Source organism: Fopius arisanus, unplaced genomic scaffold, assembly GCF_000806365.1.
Source record: "Fopius arisanus strain USDA-PBARC FA_bdor unplaced genomic scaffold, ASM80636v1 scaffold00005, whole genome shotgun sequence".
Taxonomy (NCBI): Eukaryota; Metazoa; Arthropoda; class Insecta; order Hymenoptera; family Braconidae; genus Fopius; species Fopius arisanus.
In genome coordinates, this window is record NW_011887744.1 from 169834 (window position 1) to 187731 (window position 17898).

The 17898-nt window shown below is 40.5% G+C and overlaps 4 protein-coding genes across 5 annotated transcripts; 2 read left to right on the top strand and 2 right to left on the bottom strand.

Moving 5' to 3' along the window:
• The first annotated feature begins 665 nt into the window (after positions 1-665).
• On the top strand, positions 666-11799 carry LOC105273264 (uncharacterized). Its single transcript, XM_011315594.1, has 10 exons — positions 666-983; positions 3117-3353; positions 4905-5117; positions 6002-6231; positions 7109-7320; positions 7380-7594; positions 7675-7992; positions 8230-8508; positions 8602-9094; positions 10747-11799. Exons 1-10 carry the CDS (start codon positions 932-934, stop codon positions 11114-11116), a joined length of 2619 nt encoding a protein of 872 aa, XP_011313896.1. The 5' UTR covers positions 666-931; the 3' UTR covers positions 11117-11799.
• Positions 11800-11809: 10 nt separating this feature from the next.
• LOC105273268 (putative serine protease K12H4.7) lies at positions 11810-13969 on the bottom strand. The gene is made up of 4 exons (XM_011315598.1): positions 13499-13969; positions 13233-13414; positions 12131-13122; positions 11810-12028 (listed from the first exon to the last, which is right to left on the bottom strand). The coding sequence occupies exons 1-4, from the start codon at positions 13700-13702 to the stop codon at positions 11922-11924; spliced, it is 1485 nt and encodes a 494-aa protein (XP_011313900.1). The 5' UTR covers positions 13703-13969; the 3' UTR covers positions 11810-11921.
• A 125-nt stretch (positions 13970-14094) lies between these two features.
• LOC105273267 (uncharacterized) lies at positions 14095-16455 on the top strand. The gene is made up of 7 exons (XM_011315597.1): positions 14095-14415; positions 14492-14668; positions 14748-15153; positions 15239-15432; positions 15526-15861; positions 16002-16130; positions 16250-16455. Exons 1-7 carry the CDS (start codon positions 14221-14223, stop codon positions 16319-16321), a joined length of 1509 nt encoding a protein of 502 aa, XP_011313899.1. The 5' UTR covers positions 14095-14220; the 3' UTR covers positions 16322-16455.
• LOC105273266 (peptidyl-prolyl cis-trans isomerase-like) lies at positions 16136-17171 on the bottom strand. Of its 2 annotated transcripts, none has more exons than XM_011315596.1 (2): positions 17060-17171; positions 16136-16973 (listed from the first exon to the last, which is right to left on the bottom strand). In XM_011315596.1, the coding sequence occupies exon 2, from the start codon at positions 16967-16969 to the stop codon at positions 16472-16474; it is 498 nt and encodes a 165-aa protein (XP_011313898.1). In that variant the 5' UTR covers positions 16970-16973; positions 17060-17171; the 3' UTR covers positions 16136-16471. The 2 variants fall into 2 exon arrangements, with proteins under 2 accessions (XP_011313898.1, XP_011313897.1); XM_011315595.1 differs by having other exon boundaries at positions 16136-16977; positions 17060-17170.
• Positions 17172-17898: the final 727 nt, after the last annotated feature.

Here is a 17898-nt window from a genome sequence, read left to right on the forward strand (position 1 = left end):
ATAACACAAAGTGCGAGATGTCAGTTAAAAAAGTAGATAAAGGGAAAGTTGGAATTGTTCTCCAAAGAAGAGACAAATGCACTCGAACTCTGAATAAAAGGAAACTGTTGAGTGGAGAAAGCAGCGTCATTTGAACAGTCAAATATACCATTAAATGAGTTTTTCAACCACAAGAAAAAAGCCATAAAAAGCGACGAAAATTGGGCAAGATAATGCTATCCAATTACCCGCGGTAGAATAAACAAAAATTAGCGCGTTAATATACGATAGTGAGAGAGGGTTTAGCTGGAATTTTGACGAGTGAACCGTGAATGTACATAATGCCAACACTCTCCAGGTGGTTGTGGATATACTTGTAGCTCTTCGTGCATGGCCTGAATTCCAGTGTGCCTACTTCTGGTTGCTTCTGGCTGGTACCATTCGAAGCAACTACCAAGGAAATACACCGAGAGAACGATGACGCGGCGCCTCTCCACATCCTCTCTTTTTTTCTCAATTCTCCTACTACCTCCAACCAACCAACAACATTTCTTCGTCGTTTATTTCTCTCCTTTCTCAACGGCTATTTGCAACACATTAGTACGAGCAGGAGACCCTCTCGTGCCTTCACTCCAGCAAACTCTACCCCAGTCAACCAGTTGGAAATATAACAGGTGGGGGTTCACAGCTCGAAACCATCCAACGCCTGGAATATGACTTCCTGCCTCAAATCCACGGGCTTCAGTACTCCATCAACGCTCCTTTAACAATCACTTGCCGTTTCAAATTCTACATCAGAGATCAATCTTTACAGCATCTCTCGTCATGTTCGAGAGTAATGTGTTGACAGGCACTTTATTTTGAAGCTGGATTTTATCGAATTTAGTGAACTAGTTGGTGTCAATTCACGAGAGTAATCTGGTATTAGGTTTAAGCGATTTTTAGTGACACGATGAACACACAGGGATTAATTGGCGTTCTCCTCGTCGTCTTCTTAGCAAAAGGTGATTTTTTCATATATAAATAAGGATAGCAAGTACTTCTCTAAGAATTTTAGTCAGAGTAAATTGTATATATGCTCGTTACTGCAAGAGGAAGTGTAACCCCGAGTGATCTTCAGAGTTATAATAATGGACATTCTGATCATTAATACCATGAGAAGGAGAAAATGCCGCAATACCACATGGTGTTGTGGTATAATTGTGCAAGTTGTTGTTTTTTCCTATGTTTAATTGAATATCACGAAATTAGCCCTGAAGACTGCTTATTTATTTTATTGAAAATTTTCAAACCACTTCCATACCCTCCGGATGATTGCTGATTATGATTATGATTAAAACCGGTGGTTGCGAATTTCGAGAGAAATATGATGCGCTTCCTCTGTTGCATTTTGAAATATGCAATTCTACTCCACGAGATAAGAACGTCATGATCAATCTTTAATGATCCTCACACACCGGATGCAATTTCTCTGCGATTGCAAACATTTGTTTCTCCTATTCATGAAAATTAATTATTCTCCGATTCACGCTGAACTTGTTAGCTGCTTAATTGAGTCTTCTCGTGTTTCATTACTTTAAAATGAGGCATGCATTGTTTCCATTCTTTATTTGAAATTCTTTTATGATAGCTCGGTGATGATGGAAGAGAATAGGTGGAAGACAATGTTTTCATTGAAAAAGAAAGCGCAAACTCGACTTGTGGCCAATTTCCCACGATTCCACCACCGGTTTTCTAACGGGAGTAAACACGCTTGCTCGAATTAATCGGGATAGTATCGGTGGCTCGTCCGGTCCCAGGCAATATGTGGGGACCAAGTCGCCTACAACTTTTGTCCTGATTATCCACTTCTTTTTATCTCACTTTTATCTTGTCTTCAATTCTTGGCGCCATTACCCACATTTATTCTGGCCCAGTGCCCACTCCAAATCATACGGGCTTATACTTCGTCATTTCAATTGTTATTTTATTTTCTACCTCCCAGTGTGTATAACTGTTAATTTTGGGAGGCAGGCGACAACCTACTGGCCCACTTCGTTCTACGACCTAACGGCTGACTCGATATCTAATGGCAAAATTTGTCTTATCCATTCGGTACAATCTCAGGCTTTCTCAGCTCTTAACCATTAATTGTATGAGTAATTAGCGGATTACAATGGCTCCAAGGGATTTCATCGGGATCACTGGCTTGGAAATGTCCTGTTTAGGGCTGAAGCCCGCTTTCACTATTATGAAAATCCAAATTCCCCTCCAAAAAACTTGGTGATGAGTAAAATATTTTTGGAAATAATTACTAAATAATTGTGATGATAATAATCATTGGCAATTTCCCTGTAGAATTTTGTCATTAATAATTCCCGGTCGTTTACACGCGCCTATTCACGTGCATTGATAGGTTAATTATAAAATAGTTGGGCGGCAGAAGCCGTTAGGCAGGCACGCACAGTTTACACCTTCCTACTCCTGAAGAATTTTTGCGCAGGTGATTGAAGACACCACTATTCCATTATTCCCTCGCAATTCACCTCTGAACAATGGAAACATCCCGTAGGGATATTAAAATTCCTATTGATCCGACGATACTAAAAAAAATCACGATAATGAGTACTGAATCGATTAATAAAATGGAGGATATGCGCACAGGGGCAGATTTTGATAGACGTCTCACCACCGCGGCTTGTTAATTACTTTGAAAGTTGAATGCTCGGCACGCAGAACGAAACAAACGATCCCTGAATGTACATTAACGGTGAATTTTCCATTAACTCGTTTATCGAGTGATCTACGACGGTCAGATCCTCAAACACGTGGAAAAATTCAATCAACGAAAATTTCAAGAAACTCCAATTCACTATTAAAATACTCGAGAAATTCTTCGGGGAAAAAAAAAGGGAAATTGTGGCAATGACTGCACCACGGATCATTCCCTTTTTTCTTTATTTATCAGCTCATCATGTTCTCCACTATCAGCCATAATCTCGTATATGAAAACTGAAATAGAAATTCACATTGGAATCCATCACCTCCGCCACACCTCGAGCTCTCGCAAGAGTGAGATAAACAATTGCATAGAGGAGAGGATGTTACACCGAGATTTTCCGTTGATAGTACTAATTACATATTATTTCGTATTACAGGGAGTGACTCCTCAGGATGTGGATACCCGGGTGCACCGGCTCACAGTACCATCCGTTTCACCGACGGTGGCCTCGACGAAGTGCTCGATGAAGAGGAGGCCTTGATCAAGGATACAACATTTCCAATTGGTGCTGTTGCCATTTATTCCTGTGAGAGGGGCTTCGAATTGCTCGGTCCAGCGAGACGTCGGTGTCAAAGCGATGGCACCTGGACCCCCGAGGGTGTACCATTCTGCGGTAAGATAACCAATGGAATTTATTCGAATGCCTCGTGAGAGCTAAATCGATGGGGAAGTCGAGGAGAGAGATTGAAGGAAAAGGGAAAAAAAAGTCATGAAACATGTTTAAGATGAAGAGGTTTGATGGTAGGCAAGGTGTTGGTTTGCCATCCGCCTGCCAGCAGGTTCATGTTTAACGGTGTCGTGCCCCCTCCATTGAACTCCCCTCGTCCTCTGGTTCCGTTCTAAAGGCACTGGTGAAGCCGCACCTCGGTCAAGGACACGTAAGAAACGGGTCACCTTCTACTCAACTCTTTTCACAGGAATTTCGTTATTTCTCCCATTTTTTTCTTTCGTGGATTTTTCAATTCCCCGGAGACAGAAATTATCGTAATTACTATTTATGGAGATGTCAATGCACAAATGAGAGTAAATGGTAAGAAATTTATTTAATTATTCAGTTGAAAATATTTCGGGTATGAGGGTAAATGGGTCAACCGAGAAGAGACGGTTTTCAGTCGTCATGCCAGCTGTTATGTCTCTCTTTCAACCTGATAATCAGTTCAGTACCCAATCAATTCCATTCCATTCCACTTCCGATACTTCAACCTGTGATTAGGTACAATATGCAATAAATACTGACTGACATATTGGAATTAAGCGAATAAAGAGGTCAATATTACCCACAATTTTCCGGTGCACATTCAAGTACTTTTTATTGAATTTTATCGTGCAAAAATTGAGTGATCAACATGTTGAATTAGCATAGCACGAGTAAAACTAAAAACACAGGAGATAAATTAGTGCCGGTAGAGTAATTTATTCCTCAATTTATCACCGAGAATGTGAAGCATAAAAAGGCAATGAGTAATTACTGAGTAAAAGTACGAGTGGGACAAAAGGATTAAAGGTGAGTATATTTACCGGTTGTTTTATTAATATAATGTCTTGGAACAAAGTAGGCCCTCGGACGACAAGTGGGTCGTTGGGGCCCCGGATTACGGTGCAAGAGAGCCCCAGTGGAGATGGTGGACGCGCTTCGGCGGTGCCTAGAGCCCAACCAGAGACAATCGACCTAGTGTGATATGCCTGCACACAAACCTCAGAGAATCGCAGGGGGAGAGGAGAAAGATCCTCCTCGAAGCATTGGGAGAAACAGAGCGCGATACAATTTACCTTTTTATGTGTACGCACATTGCATTCAGATAATGCACTCATAAATAACAGTCACGTGCAGATAAATTCCATAATCAATTTATTCGAAAAGCTGATGGCGGAAGATTTAACTGCGATAAAAAAAAAATGCGAAAAATAACGAATATTGAATACCCCTAGTTGAAGATGACTTGGCGGTGAATTTTCCCAGACACGGAAATAGCTTGCCGCAAGGCAATTGAGAAAGGAGGACGTACTGTGTGACGAGTGCGCGTCATCGGCTTGAGTGAAACTCGATTTCCATAGCTTTCTGTACATCGTACAATTGAAATAGCAAAATATCCCGCTGACAGAGGTATCTTCAGGAATTTCAATTGTATTTTTTGTTGTTTCGATGATTGTGTTGTTGTTGCAGTGCTGAACGTGGCAGGTGGAAAGGCACCGATGCAGAGTACAAGTGCTGAAAATGGAATACCACAACGTGCTGTTGATGGTAGCAGTGGACAGGTCTATAGCCCGCAAACGTGTACGTTGACGAGGCCCGAGATGAGACCCTGGTGGTACGTCAATCTACTCGAGCCCTACATGGTACAGCTCGTGAGGCTGGATTTTGGCAAGGCCTGCTGCGGTAAGTTTAAACTTTCTTTGTACACCAATTTATGCGGCACAATTGAAAGTGAGCCTTTGAATTATTCCTGCGATTATTTCTTTTTCGCCTATAGTATTTTCTATTTTCATTGATTTGTTCCTGGGGATCGAAGACTTTCCATAATCAGAGCAAATCGATGGCAATTTTGTCGGTAGAATTTTATGGGCGACGGGGAAAATCGCGGACCGTCACGGGCGTTGTCAAACGAGCCGTGAAATGCCAATGAAATTTAAACTATGATTTTTTTATTCAAATCAAGATGATATTTTTAAGGCTGATGTCCTACTCCAGGGTATACGATAGTTGAAATTGCTATCTTGAAGTGGATTGATGATAAAAATTATGATTATTGATACATTCGAAACTCACCCAGGCGATTCAGAAATTTCACCCAAGGAGAGTGAGAGTCTTTCACTTTGAAATAACTTTCGATTGTTAGAAAATTCATTCGTGATAAATCTTGGAAATGCACAAGTTCTGCATTATTTATCTACGTCGGTAGCTCCTGATGCACATGGTTTTCCACTTCTTTGTGCACAACCGCATTAGGGCATTGGCAATTGACAAACGTAGCTATCTAATCTCGGCTTGTGTTTCTTTCTTGAGTTGGTCACAGGTGAAGTAGTTTGTCGGTCAGCAACTCGCCGCCGCATGAATCGCACGAAAATTGATATTATCTTCCCTTTCTCACCCAACTGGTGAATTTTTTTTAATTTATACACACGAAGAAAAAATGCTCAATATCACACAAATTACTTCTCGATCGGAGGCTATTCTGTATATTAATACGTATATTCAATCTCATTGTCATGAGTTTTTGTAATTTTTTTTGTTATTCATGCCATTGACCTTTGTCCAATTAGATGGGGCACCTGGTACGATTGTTGTCCGAGTTGGAAATAATCGGCCCGATTTGGGGACCAACCCAATTTGTAACAGATTCACTGGACCACTTGAAGAGGGACAACCGCTTTTTTTGCCGTGCAATCCTCCCATGCCCGGTGCATTCGTTTCAGTTCATCTGGAATCCGCTGCCACCACACCAGCACCAGTTCAATTGTCCCTCTGCGAGGCTTTCGTTTATACTGATCAGGTAATTAAAGAATTACTTTTTCGATTGGCCGCCGGCTGTGAAATGAAAATTATTGACAGGATCAATTTCACTCGGGGGTTTTTGCACTCGCAGCGCTCGTCGAGAATTGCCGGGAATTTTCTTTTCCGGCAATTGTGGGGGTAATTAGGGTATTTATGGTCATTATACGAGACGTATTAATTGGATTAGTGACTTTCAACGAATAAAAATTTGAGGCAACTTTCTTCTGCTGATGATGGAAATCATGAGTGGATTGTATGAATTTATTTATTTTTGTTAGAGGAATGAATTTATACTTTTGTGGGAAGTACTTATGCCATTAACTCGTAAATATTCCAAATTAGGAACGAAGTGATGGGCATTAATCATGGCTCATCCAAATTGGCACTTTCATAATTTTATCTTTTTTTTTTACTCGAGGCAATCAACGATTGATTGTGAGAGAAAAGAGAGAGCATACCAGTGGCAAATAATCGATCGCTTGATTCGAATTTTGAAGAATATGGAAATTATTTCTTTTGCTCGCAAGACATGTCCCACGACTCAAAGTAAAAGTAGCAAAGAATGTGCGCGGAAATATCACTATCTCCGATAAATTCAGCGACATTTCCTAAAACTAATCTCGAAGTGAAATTCCCTCATCTCGTTTAACTCCTTTCTTTTATTGCTCACTTTTTTTTACCAAATAATAGAAACTCCGGAAAAAATTGTCGAAGTGGCGAAGTGGCAGCAGCGAAAATTACAGTTATTTAATTACGATTCAGTGGAACTATATTCGGGGCTGGGAGAGAGACAATTTCAGTGTTTTTATTGTGATCGTTACTCTCGTTTTTCCCGATAATTCTCACGATTGTCCGACTTTTTAATTGACATTTAGGCACTTCCAATCGAAAGATGTCCACAATTCAGAGATCAACCGCCGGGTTCCACCGCGACCTATAATGGAAAATGTTACATATTTTACAACCGCCAGCCACTTCAGTTCCGTGAAGCTTTATCATTCTGTCGTGCACGAGGTGGTACACTGGTTGACGAAAGTAACCCAGCACTTCAGGGCTTCATTTCCTGGGAATTATGGAGGCGACACAGGTAAATGAAATGTTTCCCAAAATTCAATTCCAGAGTATACAAATATTGAAAATCCGCAGAAGTGACACATCGAGTCAATATTGGATGGGCGCGGTGAGAGACCCGAAGGATAAAACCGTTTGGAGGTGGACCGGAAGTGGTGATGAGGTGTCAGTATCATTCTGGAGTCTTCCTCACGGGACTGAGGAGGAGTGTGCGAGATATGACGGCAGCAGAGGATGGCTGTGGTCCGAAACTCCGTGCAGCTCTCGACTCAATTACATCTGCCAGCATCGTCAGTATATTTTACAATTATTCAGCATCCTGCTCACTATTTTGATGAAATTGAGAATGGAATAAAAATTTTTTGTTCAGAGCCAAGGGCTTGTGGACGTCCCGAGCAGCCACCAAACTCAACGATGATGGTCACCAATGCACTAGATGATCCAGTCAACAATTATCAAGTTGGTGCGACCGTCTCGTATAGCTGTAATTCAGGAAGTCTGTTGATCGGCCCATCAACACGCACCTGTTTAGACACCGGTTTTTATAATGAATTCCCACCTGTTTGCAAGAGTATTGAGTGTGGATACCCGGCTAGCATTAAACACGGAGAGTACACGCTCATTAATAATACTGTCATTTTTCTGAGTCAAGTACTTTACTCCTGTGAGGATGGTTATGAAATGACTGGTATGTGAATTTTAATTATTGATGCAATTTTCCCCTGTTGTCTGATATTCGTGGTTGAGATGCATTTAATTAGAGAATAGAATACATTTGGGAAATTATTGACTTTAATATTACTTCGGGAGGAGAAAAATAAATTATGGGATTTTTTTTTTAATTTATCACTCCAATTCTCCACATGTAGCCAGTTGATTTTTAAATGTGGATTTACATGATTTTTCTACTGGAATATGTAAATAGGTCGTGCCAGGCTCACCTGTGACATCGACGAGCGTTGGAACGGACCTCCACCTCGCTGTGAACCCATTCGCTGCGATTCTCCTCCAACCGTGTCCCACAGCACGATTCAACTCGATGAAATTGATGTTGAGGAGAATTTAGTGAGAAGTACAAACCGCAGCCTTTTAGTTGGCAGTGTCGTTATTTATACTTGTGAAAAGGGGTATAAATTGACTGGACACAGGCAGATTTTGTGCTTGCCTACTGGATTGTACGATCACGCTGCACCAACATGCACAGGTGCATTCATCCTATTCAATTCTTATTCGAGAATTAATTTTTCATCTCTCATTCCAGTTGAATAACCAAATGATTTTTTTTGCATTCCTGCAGAAGAACCTAAAGTAACATCAGGAATTCTTCCAAAAGTCACTCTGAGACCGATAAGCACCAGAGGCAAGCCTGTTTTTCCGACGAGAATACGTTCGACGACGACGCCATTGCCTCCCTCCACCGTAGACCAAGAATCAAACCCAACCCGAAGATATCCTCATACTCCAGAGGTTCCAGCAACAATAAGGGAGACAATTCACAAGAGACCGTCGATAGCCCTCCAGAAGCCTGCGTCACCCTCTGATGAAGTTTCCGACCAATTCCCAGATACTCATCCCCAGGACAATGAGATCTCTGGCAGCTCAGTGGATAATGCAAGGGCTAAAATCAACACTGGAGTGCCAGAACCCACTGGACCCTTCCGGGTAGATCGCTCAGACGCCCCCACACATCAAGCTAAACTCAATCTCGGTGCTGTCATCGCCCTGGGTGTTTTCGGTGCGTTTGTCTTCCTCGCAGCAGTCATCACAACCGTTGTAATACTCATCCGAAGGTAAGACATCATATTTTATCTCAATCTCAATCTCAATAATGCAACCGGAGGTGAGGAAAAAAGGCGTTTTTTTCTTGCTTCGTAACTTTCCCCATTAACTCCTCGATTTCTCCAATGCTCACTGTAATATCCTTTGACTAAATCATTATTTTTATTCATTCACAAAGAGATTGACTCTCCCACTGCTCCTGTGAATGACACTCAGTGTGAGATATCCTGTAAATTTAGTCATTCAAATGGCCAGATTATTCATTTTATTTGCTTTGTTCCCCTGTTCTTCTACTTATTATTATTATTTTTTTTTAATTTTCGATGAATCAGTTATTCGTCTCGCACTGCTCCTGTAAATGCTAGAGTTATTCCTCGTTTGTCTACATCCGTAGTTTCACTGTGATGTATGAGAATTTTATGGGTACGATGAGTAGAAATCGGAGAAAAATCCATAACGAATAATTTTTATTTGAGTAAACAAGTTCCTCAAAGATTTACGGGACTTTAGGAGAAATGAGGAAATGTTTAAGAACTATTTGTTTATTATGCAGAACACGGGGTGTTAAAAAGAAAATCTGAAAATTTGAATACAATCTTTTAGAATACACGATGAGAACGAATTAATGATAACTTGAATATCCATGCATGACACCACTGTAATAAACGAATGGTGGTCAGTGCGAGCATGTAAATGACAGAAAATAGAGTGAGAATCAGAATGAAAATTAACAAAGGTGAATTTGTAAAAATTACGTGGTGGTTAGCGGCAGCGGAGGCGTAGGAGGACGGCGTAGCCGGAGGGGTATTGGCGGGGTTGCGCTCGGTGGTGGACGTGGTGCAAGTGCTGGAATAGGCAGATCGGATCCATCTGGGATGCCATCGCGTTGGTACACGCTTCTCGCGCTTCCATTTCCCGACCAGCACCTGGGTCGTCGCGACCTAACGGCTCGCCGAGCCACCGACCATCCGTACTCATTCAATCTATCAGCAGCCCACCGTGCCGGTTACTTCTCCAATCCCTCCTTATAACCACCAGATCAAGCCACAATCGATAACTCTTACCAAAAAAGTACAAAAAACAATGTTCAACGAAACGAGACAGACGCTTAGAACCAATGAAATTTGACAAACATATCCCTAACGTTGAAAAACCCCCCCAAAAAAATCCCTCATCTCCTCATCAACGATATCAATCGACGTCTTCACATCACATGTGTATAGAGTCACCCACACGAGTGACCCGCTAGTCAAGGTAAATTCACGTTGACCGATCAATTGGTTGGGCGGTGGTGATGTCACGCACCATTCACATCAGCAAATATAGTATACCACATTAAATGTAGAGTATCATGGTAGAAGTAGCCGGCTGGTATTCTCCTAGACGCCCATACAGCACTGCATTTCATTACCTGTTGCACGCTTTCAGGGGGACGAGCGAAAATTATTTGAGGATATCAAAGTTACACGATTCTCTGCAATAAATAACTCGTGCCATCCAGGCAAGGCCTATAAAAAAAATGGAATTCTCATTTGTGTCTCTAGTTGCAGGGAATCACCCACTAGCATATCCTCAGACAAACGAAAATGTATTCATTGTCTTCCAAGCTTATGATATCTTCATGCCCTTTCTCGAATGATTTTTTTTTTAATTTCTCTTCTAGAACGAGAGGAAGAAGCAAACATTATCGCCATCGAGCCTCTCCCGATTGCAATACAGTAGCTAGCTTTGACAGCAGCTCATCGGAGTCCAGAGGGGGCTTGAATAGATATTACAGGCAGGCTTGGGAGAATTTGCACGAGACAGCTGGCCAAAAGGGCAACCATCCACCATTGAGACGTAAAGAGACCCTAGATGAGCCGAGCTATCGTGACAATTATCGCGGTGAAAATGCTCCGGAGGTTGACGAGAATGCCAATGGTTTTTCGGGAAGCAAACACACAGGGGATAAGAAAAGGCACCATCACCATCACCACCATCACCACAGCAGTGGCAATGAGTGGCGACAATCCCAGTCTCATCACAGATACTGAGGTTCACTTATTACTCGTTTTCCATGACTTGGAACGATGTTGAAGACAATTCATTCGTGTAATAACAATATTACATTATTCTTCCTAATTTTTATATTCTTTTGTAAATAACTGTAATTCGTTTTACGGTTCGTAACGGGCGCCGATCCGTTCGATGGAACATGCCAAAAAGAGAGAGACACACTCTAGATAATATATTATATATACTTGATTATGGTAATTCGATCTATTCGGATTCTTCAACTGATTGACTATTTTTTTAATTCTTGTCCGTTGAATTGGTAATTAATTCGTAATGAACGCCTTGGCCTCACCTTATTGCGAGTCTGAGGGACTCAAGGAATGGCTGACGTTGTTCATTCGTATATGATTTGAAATTATTCGTCATTTAGGTACTGATACTCTATTTTTCTCCTCTCCATGACGACTGAATTTTCGTGAGAATAATTCATTCAGTTACAACTCTTTCAATTCTTTCGACTATTGTTTTATTTTCTCGTAGGAGTGCCATTATTCGGCAGTTTCATCCTGTTTAATTAGGTGTAATTATTCGAATTTACCCCGGGCGTGGAACGAACGTTTGGAGAATCATCTATGTTAACGTATATGTACTCACGTACTCACGTACATAAGATATGTTCCTTGTATCTATTATAAAAAGTGAATAATATACGCAATAATAAATTTCATCAATATTATCATGCTCAGTCTTCATAATTTATTATTATAGTCATTACTTTGCTCTCTGAGAATTAACATGGAGTAATAATATTTACGAAAAACACTTTGGAGTGACATTTATTTTTTAATTCAACCACCGACCGATGATCTTGCCCACTTTTTGCCGGACTGCAATCAATTCTGGAATGTCTTGTTTCGAAGCTGGATACATATTGGCACAATGAGCAGTACCTAGAGCATAATAATTTATGATCAGTGAGAATTACAGCTGCGGGAGATGATGAAAATTTTTTTTTCTCATTTTCAGGCGAGCACAAGAAAATAAGTAATTACCATTGATATAGAATGCTGGGGTTTTTGGATTTGATGATTTTGTAATGCCAAGTGCGTGCCACGGGTCAATAGATCCATGAACATAAACAACATTTGTCACTTCGAGTTGGAGACCGCCGTAAAAAGTATTGGTTCGTTCTATAGCGTTTTCCAAAAGATGAATGTTGTATCGAGGTCCAAAGATATCGGTGCACTGCTGGACGAAGAAATCGACTGGAAAAGTCTCACTAAACAACAATGGTTTGGCAGTTGAAGTCTGGAAGAAGCCAAACTCGGTGCAGGTTTGATAAGTCCACTGGCGTCCTCCCTCTGACATTTCCCCCTTCCACGAAACGTTCGACATCTCGTCCAACATGTTGCTATATTTGTAATCAAAGCACTTGTCACCACTGGCATTGAGCATCATATTGCTGACCTCAGCCAGTCTATCCACAGCGATTCCCCTTTTCTGATCTACCAGAATATCGCAGACAGTGTCAATAGAGATGTTTGAGAACTTGGAGCTGTCTCTATTATCTTTATTGTACTGAACAACTTCAGCAAAATTACTGGCAAGAATCTCGTAAAGATTTGAAATATCATTTTTCTTGGTTTTGGAGGGATCAATCTGAGTGCAAAGTTTAAACTTTTCGCTGAGGTTCATCTGCCCAATCCTGTGCCTCAGCATTACGTGGATTTGGTGTGTGGCATTAGTAATGGCATCGACACATGCCTGCGAATGTGTTTTCAGGGCCTCCTCGACGACGACGTAGTACTGTTGAAAATCCATTTGAGCCAGGAGAGGACCACTAGTGGAGACAGCTCCATGGACCAAATGAGGATATTTGACACGAGCCCAGGCAGCTAGTGAGCCTGGATAAGATCCTCCAAAAACAACCCACTTGGAGTCCCCTGGAATCTGATACTTGTGACGAATCCCCGCGATAAAATAAGCCAAGTCGGCTAGAGCCTGCTCTGAGCTCAAATATACTAGATTTTTCACGCTTAAATCTCTGTAATTTTGGCAATATTTATTTATCATGGGGAGTTGAAACAAGACAATTACTCAATTGTATGGAATTTTTTTGGACTCTCCAAGGATTTTTTCTAATTTCATACGTACGGAGTAGGATGACTTTTTCCATAAAAGCGATGCTCCAACTGAAAGCACATAGCCCCGTACTGTTTAGCGTACTCAATCCATTGACCTTCAACCATCCATTTCGCACTGGCTTTTCCTTCTCCTCCGATCATAAGAAATACTGGACCATCTTTCTTGTAAAATTCTTCATTCACAAAATACCTCTACATAAACATTATAAATGTAAGAGAATAAAATACACAAATAAAATTGAAGTCGATACTGACACAGTTAACGTGAGGTTATACCTGTTGCCACGTTTGCATATTCGTGGGATCAAAATGGTCAAGATTCTGGGTGAACCACATATCCGGAGGTAGCTGATACTTTCTGGATAATTTCGGCTCACCAAATCCATGTTTGCCTCGTCCCCTGAAGAAGCTTCTCCAGGCAAAAGACGATTCACAAACGGCGAGGAGTATCAGTAAAAAGAAGAGTCCGCAGCTCTTCATTATTATTACTGTTTAGTTACTGCCAGCAATTTGAAACGACGCAATAATATATAGAATGCGATTTATCAGGTTCAACGGTCGGACAGTGGTCGTGGAGAGTGATAAACAATTGAAAACAAATGGAGTAAACGAGCGTTAGGGAAGAATGCTATGACATAGAGCGCTTATCGGCTTAGCGATTACAATATTTGAAATGAGTATTATTAGCAGAGGGGGAAAAGTAAGGTATCGCACTGGCACCCAATAGAAAATAATGATATGATGGTTATTATCAGTGGGGTATTGTATTCGAATGAAAAAAATAGCATCTCAAAAAGTCCCTCTGAATTTTACAAACGCAGATACCATCTAGTGGACGAAAATAGTACGCTTAGTCTCGAGTTAGTGGAAAATTCTCGTTCGCCTCTCTAGTTAATTTTCTCGTCCACAGACCTCGTTCCAAGTTCCGAAGAGGTTCGCTCTGCCTTAACAACACTCAAATATATAAAATCCTGAAAAAGAAACGAAAGTGAAACAGTATGTCAGAACTATCAAGTGAATCTCTGAGTGATCAAGACTACTCCTTCAAATGGAGCGATTATCAAAATCATCTGTCGACGGTTGTCAGAGAATTACTAGAGGAGGATTGCATGGTAGATGTAACGCTATGTGTTGCTGGAGAACGCATCCATGCACATCGTATTGTCCTATGCGCCTGCAGTACCTTATTCCAAGTATGTAAACAAAACAATTTTGACACTGGTGAGTTTTTTTTAGATTTCATTTTGACCTCTTCGTGCATTTTACAAGGAAATTCTGAGTGAAACAATGGAAGATCATCCTATCATAATTATCAGTGACATATCAGCAAATGATGTCAGATCTATTGTGGAGTTCTCGTATCATGGAGAAGTTAGAATACCTGTGGAGAATATTTCTAATTTATTGGAGGCTGCACAGCTATTGAGAATAAATGGATTAATGGAGGTAATTATTTGTGTTGCTGAATAATAAATTTCTGTAATGATTCCTTTTTAATGAAGCCGTTCTTCACCTTCATTTTGAGATTGAAGGACTCGATGAGCATGAACCTATTGTCAGCAAGGAGCTAACAGAGGAAATTAGTAATCTGGAAAATTCATCAGATAACGATGGGCGAGAGATGTTGAATGCAATTGAAGGAGACAGTGAATTACACGAGGACGTTGACCTCGATGACGATAATTCCATTGAGAGAAAGAGGAGAGGAAAGAAAAAGAGGGATTACCCGAAGAAGGAGTACAGCGAAGTCATGCTGGAGACAGCTATAAGTGACTTAAAGAATGGAAAAACTTTGATTGAAGCTTCTATGAGCAATAATATTCCGAGGTCGACACTCTACATGAGAGCCAAGGCACTTGGCATTCAGTTGCATGCAGCGAGAAATGAATATCCCATCGAATGTATGAAATCTGCCATCGAGACGGTTCTCAGTATGAATTATTCAATATTTATCGCAGGGAGAAACAATTCAACTTTTAATTGATTTATTTATTCATCATTGTTTTCTTTTAATAGATGGTGCAAGTTTGCAACATGCCTCTGAAATGTACGGTATACCAAAGACTGTTCTTTGGAGGCGTATACAGAAAGAAGGATATCAAATAGTTAGACCGGACATGAGGAGAGCATACGCCTCTGAAAAACGAGTTGCTGCTGTTAAAGCACTTGAGAGAGGTGAAAATCTTACAAAAGTCTCCAATGAGTTCAAAGTAAATATTAATTCTTAATTTCATAGAGAAATTCAGACAAGACTGTCGTGGGCTTAATTCATTTTTTGATTTTATAATGGTTGTGTCTTTCAGATACCGAAAACAACATTATTCAGAGACAAAGTAAAACTAGTGGATGAGGGAAAATTACCAGAATCGTTCTGGAAGCGACGAAAAACTGAAGATGAGGACTTGAAGAAAAGTAGACTCGAGAAAGCAGTTGCAGCTTGCAAAGGTGGTAAAATGTCGCAAGCTGCAGCAGCCACACTCTATGGAATTCCCAAAACCACGATTTGGAGGAAGTTACAACAGAAAAATAGGAAGAATGAGGATTGCTCCAGCTCCAGAGTTGCAAAGAAACAGAAAAAGAATGACAATACTTCTGAAATAAAGTCTGAAATGGCAGATGAGGACTTTTCTCTCTGTGAAGTGAGTAAATTGTCTATAGTTTCAATATTACTTTTATCGATACACTAGATTCTAATATAGTACTAAAAAACACGAATAATAGATGGGTTCGTGAAAAATAAAATATTTTGGTAATCCAAGACTCATTGAATGATTTTTAGGTGAGCTCAGAGATCCCTATAACGTACATCGACGAAGACAGCATTCCCCAGGATTCTGTAATAATTCTAACAACAGAAGATGTCGACAGTCTCAACTTGGAGGACAATCGTCAAATAATTGTCAACGCAGTGAGTTCAATTAAACATTTATTGCATCCACAACTTCAATCACTGATTCTCAGATCCGCAGTTTAATGCACTGGAGCAAAATGTGAGTAATAATACTAAAATCATTAAATTTATTACAGGATTCTGGTCAGGAGTTTGTTCCCTGTACAATAAGCATAGAGGAGACAAAGTATTGTCCAGCTGAAAGTTAAAAAGCATTCGGGAACGACTTTCAGCTATTGACATATGCATAAAAGCGAATGAAATATATTGTGATTTTGAAAATTTAATATTTTATTGAAATAGACTTATTGTAAAGAAAGTTTTAAATAAATGAAGTATTTAAGTGAGTGTTGCACTAATTAAGACAACTGTCCACAATCGGCAATGACGATTTTCTTGGACGTTGGGCCATTTTGAGAGCCAAGACTCTCAAGCTGCTTCACCACGTCCATACCCTCGACGACAGATCCAAAGACAACGTGAGCATTATCCAACCACGCTGTCTTGACAGTTGTTATGAAGAATTGTGATCCATTGGTGTTCTTACCGGCGTTGGCCATCGAGAGGATTCCAGGGGCTGTGTGCTTCAGCTGGAAGTTCTCGTCATCGAAGCACCTTCCGTAGATGGATTTTCCACCCTTGCCATTGCCATTGGTGAAGTCACCTCCCTGGCACATGAAGTTTGGGATTACTCTGTGGAATGTTGAGCCTTTGTAGCCAAAACCCTTCTCCCCAGTGCACAGTGCACGAAAGTTCTCAGCTGTTTTTGGCACAACGTCGGAACGTAATTCGATGACGATACGACCCACCGGTTGACCATCCGCCGTCATGTCGAAAAACACTCGGGGCAGACCCATTTTTCTACCTTTGAATATTGCTTGTCATTTTTATTGTCTCGATTATAATTAGGATGGTGTTACGTATTTTAAAATTGTGGCACCCCTTACCTCTACGTTTTAATTTACTCCAAAATCCAAACGTCCTGAACGTCTAATACTGAGATCTGGCGTTTTGGCGTCGCTTCTCGGATGTGAACTCCTTGAAGCAATTGATTTATTGTTATCATTATTTTCAGATAACAGCACTATTACGGCGGGAATTTGAAGCCATTTTTTGTGCTGCCGTCTACCATCCCATACGTGAACCCCGACCTCGTGAAAATCCCCATTTGTTTACTGAAATTTAGTCGACTGCAGAACGAGCAGAAGGGGGAAGCCACATCTTGTGAAATATTAAATGAAAAAAATTATTTAATATATTGAAGATATACTACTAATGAAATTTTATATTCATAATGAGCGCGTGGTCTACTCGGTAGCGTGCTTGCCTACCACGCCGACGGCTGGGGTTCGATCCTAGCACCATTCATTTTTTTTATTATCTAAATAATTCCAATTTTTTCTTTTGTAGATCACTAATCAATCGAAATATTGTTTAAAAACTGAATAGCTCCTCGCCGTCCATGTTCCCCTAATACTTTTTCAAAAATTTCGAACAATTTTAAATTTCAAATTTTAAAATTTTGAATTTTCCCGCCTCAGTGAAATACTTGCTGTCGGTAATGCAGGTTCCTGAAATACCAACAGCGGGCAATGTTGATTGCTGGTATGTCGGCAAACAGTGAAAAGATCGAGTAGTAAAGTTTCGAGTAAAAAAGTATAAGTACAGAAATTGAAAAATTCGAAATTTTTCGAAACAGGATCAGGGGAACATGACAATCGAGGAGCTATTCACTGAAATTTTCACTGAGTGTGAAAAATTCGAAATTTTTGAAAAAGTATCAGGG

Coding starts and splice junctions, on each gene's coding strand:
- LOC105273264 (XM_011315594.1), top strand. CDS start 932: ATGAACACACAGGGATTAATTGGCGTTCTCCTCGTCGTCTTCTTAGCA. Junction 5,118..6,001: donor TTTTGGCAAGGCCTGCTGCG/GTAAGTTTAAAC, acceptor TTGTCCAATTAG/ATGGGGCACCTGGTACGATT. Junction 8,509..8,601: donor CGCTGCACCAACATGCACAG/GTGCATTCATCC, acceptor GCATTCCTGCAG/AAGAACCTAAAGTAACATCA.
- LOC105273268 (XM_011315598.1), bottom strand. CDS start 13,702: ATGAAGAGCTGCGGACTCTTCTTTTTACTGATACTCCTCGCCGTTTGT. Junction 13,415..13,498: donor ATATGCAAACGTGGCAACAG/GTATAACCTCAC, acceptor ATGTTTATGTAG/AGGTATTTTGTGAATGAAGA. Junction 13,123..13,232: donor GGAAAAAGTCATCCTACTCC/GTACGTATGAAA, acceptor CCAAAATTACAG/AGATTTAAGCGTGAAAAATC.
- LOC105273267 (XM_011315597.1), top strand. CDS start 14,221: ATGTCAGAACTATCAAGTGAATCTCTGAGTGATCAAGACTACTCCTTC. Junction 15,433..15,525: donor AAGTCTCCAATGAGTTCAAA/GTAAATATTAAT, acceptor TGTGTCTTTCAG/ATACCGAAAACAACATTATT. Junction 16,131..16,249: donor GTCAAATAATTGTCAACGCA/GTGAGTTCAATT, acceptor AATTTATTACAG/GATTCTGGTCAGGAGTTTGT.
- LOC105273266 (XM_011315596.1), bottom strand. CDS start 16,969: ATGGGTCTGCCCCGAGTGTTTTTCGACATGACGGCGGATGGTCAACCG.